The sequence below is a fragment of the Oncorhynchus nerka genome, linkage group LG24 (genome assembly GCF_034236695.1).
Source record: "Oncorhynchus nerka isolate Pitt River linkage group LG24, Oner_Uvic_2.0, whole genome shotgun sequence".
Classification (NCBI taxonomy): Eukaryota; Metazoa; Chordata; class Actinopteri; order Salmoniformes; family Salmonidae; genus Oncorhynchus; species Oncorhynchus nerka.
In genome coordinates, this window is record NC_088419.1 from 91,501,350 (window position 1) to 91,512,170 (window position 10,821).

General features: G+C 44.7%; 1 protein-coding gene across 5 annotated transcripts in view; it reads left to right on the forward strand.

The window, feature by feature from the left end:
* Positions 1-9,581, forward strand: part of rxrgb (retinoid X receptor, gamma b) — an 87,573-nt gene extending 77,992 nt beyond the window's left edge. For all 5 annotated transcript variants that reach the window (XM_065009315.1, XM_065009316.1, XM_065009318.1 and 2 more), the window contains exons 7-9: positions 6,538-6,762; positions 7,442-7,547; positions 9,087-9,581. In XM_065009315.1, coding sequence (XP_064865387.1) covers positions 6,538-6,762; positions 7,442-7,547; positions 9,087-9,234 — 479 coding nt within the window. In that variant the 3' untranslated portion in view covers positions 9,235-9,581. The remainder of the gene's footprint in view (positions 1-6,537; positions 6,763-7,441; positions 7,548-9,086) is intronic.
* The last annotated feature ends 1,240 nt before the right edge of the window (positions 9,582-10,821 follow it).

A 10,821-nucleotide genomic window follows, 5' to 3' on the forward strand; every position in this document is an offset into this window, starting at 1 on the left:
TGCATGGAAAAGCCAACAAGATGAACTGTATATTATCGATGTCCTTGTTCCGCCACCCCTCTTACCCGAGGATGCTGACCGGTCTTGATGATGCATGGAAAAAGCCAACAAGATGTATATTATCTATGTCCTTGTTCCGCCACCCCTCTTACCCAAGGATGCTGACCGGTCTTGATGATGCATGGAAAAAGCCAACAAGATGTATATTATCGATGTCCTTGTTCCGCCACCCCTCTTACCCGAGGATGCTGACCGGTCTTGATGATGCATGGAAAAAGCCAACAAGATGTATATTATCGATGTCCTTGTTCCGCCACCCCTCTTACCCGAGGATGCTGACCGGTCTTGATGATGCATGGAAAAGCCAACAAGATGAACTGTATATTATCGATGTCCTTGTTCCGCCACCCCTCTTACCCGAGGATGCTGACCGGTCTTGATGATGCATGGAAAAGCCAACAAGATGAACTGTATATTATCGATGTCCTTGTTCCGCCACCCCTCTTACACGAGGATGCTGACCGGTCTTGATGATGCATGGAAAAGCCAACAAGATGAACTGTATATTATCGATGTCCTTGTTCCGCCACCCCTCTTACCCGAGGATGCTGACCGGTCTTGATGATGCATGGAAAAGCCAACAAGATGAACTGTATATTATCGATGTCCTTGTTCCGCCACCCCTCTTACCCGAGGATGCTGACCGGTCTTGATGATGCATGGAAAAGCCAACAAGATGAACTGTATATTATCGATGTCCTTGTTCCGCCACCCTCTTACCCGAGGATGCTGACCGGTCTTGATGATGCATGGAAAAAGCCAACAAGATGTATATTATCTATGTCCTTGTTCCGCCACCCCTCTTACCCGAGGATGCTGACCGGTCTTGATGATGCATGGAAAAGCCAACAAGATGAACTGTATATTATCGATGTCCTTGTTCCGCCACCCCTCTTACCCGAGGATGCTGACCGGTCTTGATGATGCATGGAAAAAGCCAACAAGATGTATATTATCTATGTCCTTGTTCCGCCACCCTCTTACCCGAGGATGCTGACCGGTCTTGATGATGCATGGAAAAAGCCAACAAGATGTATATTATCTATGTCCTTGTTCCGCCACCCCTCTTACCCGAGGATGCTGACCGGTCTTGATGATGCATGGAAAAGCCAACAAGATGAACTGTATATTATCGATGTCCTTGTTCCGCCACCCTCTTACCCGAGGATGCTGACCGGTCTTGATGATGCATGGAAAAGCCAACAAGATGAACTGTATATTATCGATGTCCTTGTTCCGCCACCCCTCTTACCCGAGGATGCTGACCGGTCTTGATGATGCATGGAAAAGCCAACAAGATGAACTGTATATTATCGATGTCCTTGTTCCGCCACCCCTCTTACCCGAGGATGCTGACCGGTCTTGATGATGCATGGAAAAAGCCAACAAGATGTATATTATCTATGTCCTTGTTCCGCCACCCCTCTTACCCGAGGATGCTGACCGGTCTTGATGATGCATGGAAAAAGCCAACAAGATGTATATTATCAATGTCCTTGTTCCGCCACCCCTCTTACCCGAGGATGCTGACCGGTCTTGATGATGCATGGAAAAAGCCAACAAGATGTATATTATCGATGTCCTTGTTCCGCCACCCCTCTTACCCGAGGATGCTGACCGGTCTTGATGATGCATGGAAAAGCCAACAAGATGAACTGTATATTATCGATGTCCTTGTTCCGCCACCCCTCTTACCCGAGGATGCTGACCGGTCTTGATGATGCATGGAAAAGCCAACAAGATGAACTGTATATTATCGATGTCCTTGTTCCGCCACCCCTCTTACACGAGGATGCTGACCGGTCTTGATGATGCATGGAAAAGCCAACAAGATGAACTGTATATTATCGATGTCCTTGTTCCGCCACCCTCTTACCCGAGGATGCTGACCGGTCTTGATGATGCATGGAAAAGCCAACAAGATGAACTGTATATTATCGATGTCCTTGTTCCGCCACCCCTCTTACCCGAGGATGCTGACCGGTCTTGATGATGCATGGAAAAGCCAACAAGATGAACTGTATATTATCGATGTCCTTGTTCCGCCACCCCTCTTACCCGAGGATGCTGACCGGTCTTGATGATGCATGGAAAAAGCCAACAAGATGTATATTATCTATGTCCTTGTTCCGCCACCCTCTTACCCGAGGATGCTGACCGGTCTTGATGATGCATGGAAAAGCCAACAAGATGAACTGTATATTATCGATGTCCTTGTTCCGCCACCCCTCTTACCCGAGGATGCTGACCGGTCTTGATGATGCATGGAAAAAGCCAACAAGATGTATATTATCTATGTCCTTGTTCCGCCACCCCTCTTACCCGAGGATGCTGACCGGTCTTGATGATGCATGGAAAAAGCCAACAAGATGTATATTATCTATGTCCTTGTTCCGCCACCCCTCTTACCCGAGGATGCTGACCGGTCTTGATGATGCATGGAAAAGCCAACAAGATGAACTGTATATTATCGATGTCCTTGTTCCGCCACCCCTCTTACCCGAGGATGCTGACCGGTCTTGATGATGCATGGAAAAGCCAACAAGATGAACTGTATATTATCGATGTCCTTGTTCCGCCACCCCTCTTACCCGAGGATGCTGACCGGTCTTGATGATGCATGGAAAAGCCAACAAGATGAACTGTATATTATCTATGTCCTTGTTCCGCCACCCTCTTACCCGAGGATGCTGACCGGTCTTGATGATGCATGGAAAAGCCAACAAGATGAACTGTATATTATCGATGTCCTTGTTCCGCCACCCTCTTACCCGAGGATGCTGACCGGTCTTGATGATGCATGGAAAAAGCCAACAAGATGTATATTATCTATGTCCTTGTTCCGCCACCCTCTTACCCGAGGATGCTGACCGGTCTTGATGATGCATGGAAAAAGCCAACAAGATGTATATTATCTATGTCCTTGTTCCGCCACCCCTCTTACCCGAGGATGCTGACCGGTCTTGATGATGCATGGAAAAGCCAACAAGATGAACTGTATATTATCGATGTCCTTGTTCCGCCACCCCTCTTACCCGAGGATGCTGACGGTCTTGATGATGCATGGAAAAGCCAACAAGATGAACTGTATATTATCGATGTCCTTGTTCCGCCACCCCTCTTACCCGAGGATGCTGACCGGTCTTGATGATGCATGGAAAAGCCAACAAGATGAACTGTATATTATCAATGTCCTTGTTCCGCCACCCCTCTTACCCGAGGATGCTGACCGGTCTTGATGATGCATGGAAAAAGCCAACAAGATGTATATTATCTATGTCCTTGTTCCGCCACCCCTCTTACCCGAGGATGCTGACCGGTCTTGATGATGCATGGAAAAGCCAACAAGATGAACTGTATATTATCGATGTCCTTGTTCCGCCACCCCTCTTACCCGAGGATGCTGACCGGTCTTGATGATGCATGGAAAAAGCCAACAAGATGTATATTATCTATGTCCTTGTTCCGCCACCCCTCTTACCCGAGGATGCTGACCGGTCTTGATGATGCATGGAAAAAGCCAACAAGATGTATATTATCTATGTCCTTGTTCCGCCACCCCTCTTACCCGAGGATGCTGACCGGTCTTGATGATGCATGGAAAAGCCAACAAGATGAACTGTATATTATCGATGTCCTTGTTCCGCCACCCTCTTACCCGAGGATGCTGACCGGTCTTGATGATGCATGGAAAAGCCAACAAGATGAACTGTATATTATCGATGTCCTTGTTCCGCCACCCCTCTTACCCGAGGATGCTGACCGGTCTTGATGATGCATGGAAAAGCCAACAAGATGAACTGTATATTATCGATGTCCTTGTTCCGCCACCCTCTTACCCGAGGATGCTGACCGGTCTTGATGATGCATGGAAAAGCCAACAAGATGAACTGTATATTATCGATGTCCTTGTTCCGCCACCCCTCTTACCCGAGGATGCTGACCGGTCTTGATGATGCATGGAAAAGCCAACAAGATGAACTGTATATTATCAATGTCCTTGTTCCGCCACCCCTCTTACCCGAGGATGCTGACCGGTCTTGATGATGCATGGAAAAGCCAACAAGATGAACTGTATATTATCGATGTCCTTGTTCCGCCACCCCTCTTACCCGAGGATGCTGACCGGTCTTGATGATGCATGGAAAAAGCCAACAAGATGTATATTATCTATGTCCTTGTTCCGCCACCCCTCTTACCCGAGGATGCTGACCGGTCTTGATGATGCATGGAAAAGCCAACAAGATGTATATTATCTATGTCCTTGTTCAGCCACCCCTCTTACCCGAGGATGCTGACCGGTCTTGATGATGCATGGAAAAGACAACAAGATGAACTGTATATTATCGATGTCCTTGTTCCGCCACCCCTCTTACCCGAGGATGCTGACCGGTCTTGATGATGCATGGAAAAGCCAACAAGATGAACTGTATATTATCGATGTCCTTGTTCCGCCACCCCTCTTACCCGAGGATGCTGACCGGTCTTGATGATGCATGGAAAAGCCAACAAGATGAACTGTATATTATCGATGTCCTTGTTCCGCCACCCCTCTTACCCGAGGATGCTGACCGGTCTTGATGATGCATGGAAAAGCCAACAAGATGAACTGTATATTATCTATGTCCTTGTTCCGCCACCCCTCTTACCCGAGGATGCTGACCGGTCTTGATGATGCATGGAAAAGCCAACAAGATGAACTGTATATTATCGATGTCCTTGTTCAGCCACCCCTCTTACCCGAGGATGCTGACCGGTCTTGATGATACATGGAAAAAGCCAACAAGATGAACTGTATATTATCTATGTCCTTGTTCCGCCACCCTTCTTACCCGAGGATGCTGACCGGTCTTGATGATGCATGGAAAAGTCAACAAGATGTATATTATCTATGTCCTTGTTCCGCCACCCCTCTTACCCGAGGATGCTGACCGGTCTTGATGATGCATGGAAAAGCCAACAAGATGAACTGTATATTATCAATGTCCTTGTTGCGCCACCCCTCTTACCCGAGGATGCTGACCGGTCTTGATGATGCATGGAAAAGCCAACAAGATGAACTGTATATTATCGATGTCCTTGTTGCGCCACGACTCCATGAAACATAGAATATTACGGTTCTTCAGGTCCCGTTGATAGGATCGTCTCGAACAGAGCTCCTCCAGTTTGTCCTCTAGTGACCGTACGTTCGCTAACAGAACGGACTCCATGAAACATAGAATATTACGGTTCTTCAGGTCCCGTTGATAGGATCGTCTCGAACAGAGCTCCTCCAGTTTGTCCTCTAGTGACCGTACGTTCGCTAACAGAACGGACTCCATGAAACATAGAATATTACGGTTCTTCAGGTCCCGTTGATAGGATCGTCTCGAACAGAGCTCCTCCAGTTTGTTCTCTAGTGACCGTACGTTCGCTAACAGAACGGACTCCATGAAACATAGAATATTACGGTTCTTCAGGTCCCGTTGATAGGATCGTCTCGAACAGAGCTCCTCCAGTTTGTCCTCTAGTGACCGTACGTTCGCTAACAGAACGGACTCCATGAAACATAGAATATTACGGTTCTTCAGGTCCCGTTGATAGGATCGTCTCGAACAGAGCTCCTCCAGTTTGTTCTCTAGTGACCGTACGTTCGCTAACAGAACGGACTCCATGAAACATAGAATATTACGGATCTTCAGGTCCCGTTGATAGGATCGTCTCGAACAGAGCTCCTCCAGTTTGTCCTCTAGTGACCGTACGTTCGCTAACAGAACGGAGGGTAGAGGCGGTTTATTTGCTTGCCAACATAGTCTCGTCGGGATTCTGACTCGTCTGCCTCTTTTGCGTTCTGATCTCCAGAAGCTGTTTTCGGTCATAGGAAATAATGGCAGAGATGTTAAGAAAAGGTTAAGATCAGCGTAAAAAACACACACAAAATAGCAGAATTGGTCCGTAAAACGTCTGATTTCCACTGCAGCGCCACCTTTTTCTCTCATATTGATGTTGCATCCTATAACAAAATTCAACCTTACCTGGTCATCGCATTAACCAGTTTCCCATTATCTGCAATGAACATATTGCCAACAATGATGCTTTGAAAAACACCCCAACGCTGACCTCTGCTGGTGGGATATTTCAAACACTAACCCTAAATGCAGGAGAGGAAATATCACACCACATCACTAATGAGCTGAAGACATTTTAATAGCCTGATCGGAAACAGAGAGAGAGAGAGACACAGAGAGAGACAGAGAGAGAGACACACACAGAGAGAGAGAGAGACACAGAGAGAGACACAGAGAGAGACAGAGAGAGAGAGAGAGAATACCTGAAGAGAATAGGAAATATTTAAAGATAGAGAAGTGGGAGGGATAGAAAAAGAGAGAGATGAAATAGAGAAATTAAGAGAGAACAGTAGATAAACACTAGTATTCACATGCAGTGACTTTAGTTGCCAAGTAAAGATCCCTGTGTGTTTGTCTGTTTTATATTCAGGCTGGAATGAGCTCCTCATCGCGTCCTTCTCACACCGCTCTGTCACGGTGAAAGACGGAATCCTATTGGCCACGGGTCTCCACGTCCAGAGAAGTAGTGCTCACAGTGCCGGAGTGGGTTCCATCTTTGACAGAGTCCTGACAGAGTTGGTGTCTAAGATGAAAGACATGCAGATGGACAAGACAGAGCTGGGCTGCCTACGAGCCATCGTCCTCTTCAACCCAGGTCAGTGGATCATACCTGCTTGAAGGGGCGTCAAGCACCCCCCAAAAAATCTGAAAGGGCACAAAGTACGTGAGGATGGCTAAGTTGGAGAATTTAGATTTTTTTTCAAACACCTGATTCAGCTTTTTCCTGCAATCTAGAGCCATCATTATGTGCATATCTAAGCATACTTCTTGAGCTGTCTGTATCCTCCTGACTGATGGTTATTTTCCCTTAAGAAACTAAATGTGCGTCTTATTCAGTACATTTAGTTATTGCTTGCTTTTCTACCAACCTTGCCAGCAGGCATGTCAGCTAAGATAGTTAGACAAGCTAGCTACTCTAACTTGATTGGTAGATCTGAAATGTTTTTTTTTGGTATCTAGTTATGAGGTTGGGAGAACTGATCTGGGCTGAAGTTAAAGCCGACGTCATAACATTTATAAGTAGCTAGCAGTATTACAGAGAGAAAAAACTCAATCAAATATATATTTATTTTTAATGTGAGGGGGCACGTGCCCCTGTGGCCCCTATGCAAGAAAAATCCCGATTTAGACAGGCTCAGAGGCCTAAAGATGGACCAGCCCATCTGGCGTTTGCCTGAACTGACCTATGACCTATGACCTATGGCCAGTCCGTTTCTGAGAGAAGGTGAATATATAAAGGCATCGGACTGACTCTAAATGTTCTGTTGTTGCAGATGCAAAAGGCCTGTCAAATTCACCGGAGGTGGAAGGGCTGAGGGAGAAGGTCTACGCCTCGCTGGAGTCCTACACCAAAGCCAAGTACCCAGACCAACCCGGCAGGTACAGTATTCACCGCTCATACAGACCGGGTTGGGGTCAATTCAAGAAGTAAACTGACATTCCAATTAAATCATTGACTTCTCAATAAGCTTCTCAATAAGCTTCTCAATAAGCTGTAAAAGGAGAAGCTATTTATCTCAAACTTTTTCAAGTACAAATCACTTCCTAAATTGACTTAACTTCAATTCCTTGCTACAGATGGGACACATCCCAATACAATCTGATTGTAATTGACCCCACCCTTGCTACAGATGGGACACATCCCAATACAATCTGATTGTAATTGACCCCACCCTTGCTACAGACGGACACATCCCAATACAATCTGATTGTAATTGACCCCACCCTTGCTACAGACGGACACATCCCAATACAATCTGATTGTAATTGACCCCACCCTTGCTACAGATGGGACACATCCCAATACAATCTGATTGTAATTGACCCCACCCTTGCTACAGACGGGACACATCCCAATACAATCTGATTGTAATTGACCCCACCCTTGCTACAGACGGGACACATCCCAATACAATCTGATTGTAATTGACCCCACCCTTGCTACAGACGGACACATCCCAATACAATCTGATTGTAATTGACCCCACCCTTGCTACAGACCGAACACATCCCAATACAATCTGATTGTAATTGACCCCACCCTTGCTACAGACCGAACACATCCCAATACAATCTGATTGTAATTGACCCCACCCTTGCTACAGACGGACAGATCCCAATACAATCTGATTGTAATTGACCCCACCCTTGCTACAGACCGAACACATCCCAATACAATCTGATTGTAATTGACCCCACCTTTGCTACAGACGGGACACATCCCAATACAATCTGATTGTAATTGACCCCACCCTTGCTACAGACCGAACACATCCCAATACAATCTGATTGTAATTGACCCCACCTTTGCTACAGAACGAACACATCCCAATACAATCTGATTGTAATTGACCCCACCCTTGCTACAGACCGAACACATCCCAATACAATCTGATTGTAATTGACCCCACCTTTGCTACAGACGGGACACATCCCAATACAATCTGATTGTAATTGACCCCACCCTTGCTACAGACCGAACACATCCCAATACAATCTGATTGTAATTGACCCCACCCTTGCTACAGACCGAACACATCCCAATACAATCTGATTGTAATTGACCCCACCTTTGCTACAGACGGGACACATCCCAATACAATCTGACAATCTGGATGTGAGCCATTCCTTGAAAAGAGGACAATGAGCAAAGAAAGAATATTGTGACATAGTAATAATATTATGACATAATAATGATACTATGACATAATAATGATACTATGACATAATAATGATACTATGACATAATAATGATAATATTATGACATAATAATGATACTATGACATAATAATGATAATATTACGACATAATAATGATACTATGACATAATAATGATACTATGACATAATAATGATAATATTACGACGTGGTCATAGCCAGGTTTAATCTTTGTTTCTTGTGACTCTCCCTTCTCCTAGGTTTGCTAAACTGTTGCTGCGTCTTCCCGCCCTGCGCTCCATAGGCCTCAAGTGTTTGGAGCACCTGTTTTTCTTCAAGCTGATAGGAGACACGCCCATAGACACCTTTCTCATGGAGATGCTCGAAGCGCCACACCAAATCACATGACACGAGTCCCACTTCCCTCTGTATATACTCCCACAATGTAATTGATATGAAGATGAAACTTGATTCGAGTTGTAAAACAGACGTATTTTGTACAAAGAACAAATGATTATTAATGTCAACAATGTGTGTTTTTTGGGGGGTACGAGGAAAAATACACTGTTAAAACACAATTCTAATAAAATTTTGTAAATAGATAATTTCAGGTATTCATTTTAAAAGCAACCCAAAGCAATATTGAAAATAATATTTTATTAAAAGATTAATTGTATAACACTGAAAACCGTCCCTAAGTTTCTAAAAAAATAAATTTTAGAATTCTTCCAGAATAAAATAATATACCATTTGGATTTTTGGAATAGTTTTGTTTGTGATGTTTCTCATGCCTTTTCACAATGATTAAACAGACTAGGTGGTACTATATATCACACATTCATATAGAGTCAGGTCCAAAATTATTGGCACCCTTGATAAATACTGAGCTATATTGTATGTGGCAAAAAATGTATAACAATTATATTATTTTATACTAATACATTCCTCGGCTAAATAGATTTAGTTTAATAAGTAACACAAAAAAGTTCTCTAAAAGATGGGTCAAAATCATTGGCTTACGAGGATAACGACACGAGCCTTTTTCTAAAATGTTTTATGCAAATGGGGAACACATTGGGATCTTAGACCAGATTTCCTCCATACAGAATCTTTCCAGATCCTTGATATCCTTCGGTCTGTCCTCATGAACTGCCCTCTTCAATTAATACCACAGGTTTTCAATGCGGTTCAAGTCCGGAGATTGAGATGGCCATTGCAAAATGTTGATTTTTGGGGTCAATTAACCATTTCTTTCTGGATCCTTATGTGTGCTTGTGGTTATTGTCTTGCTGGAAGATACACTCTTGGCCAAGTTTCAGCCTCCTGGCAGAGGCAACCAGGTTTTTGGCTAAAATGGTTCATGATGTTATTGTTCCTTAACAAGGGCCCGAGGACCATGGTTCATGATGTTATTGTTCCTTAACAAGGGCCCAAGGACCATGGTTCATGATGTTATTATTCCTTAACAAGGGCTCGAGGACCATGGTTCATGATGTTATTGTTCCTTAACAAGGGCCCGAGGACCATGGTTCATGATGTTATTGTTCCTTAACAAAGGCCCGAGGACCATGGTTCATGATGTTATTGTTCCTTAACAAGGGCCCGAGGACCATGGTTCATGATGTTATTGTTCCTTAACAAGGGCCCGAGGACCATGGTTCATGATGTTATTGTTCCTTAACAAGGGCCCGAGGACCATGGTTCATGATGTTATTATTCCTTAACAAGGGCCCGAGGACCATGGTTCATGATGTTATTGTTCCTTAACAAGGGCCCGAGGACCATGGTTCATGATGTTATTGTTCCTTAACAAAGGCCCGAGGACCATGGTTCATGATGTTATTGTTCCTTAACAAGGGCCCGAGGACCATGGTTCATGATGTTATTGTTCCTTAACAAGGGCCCGAGGACCATGGTTCATGATGTTATTGTTCCTTAACAAGGGCCCGAGGACCATGGTTCATGATGTTATTGTTCCTTAACAAGGGCCCGAGG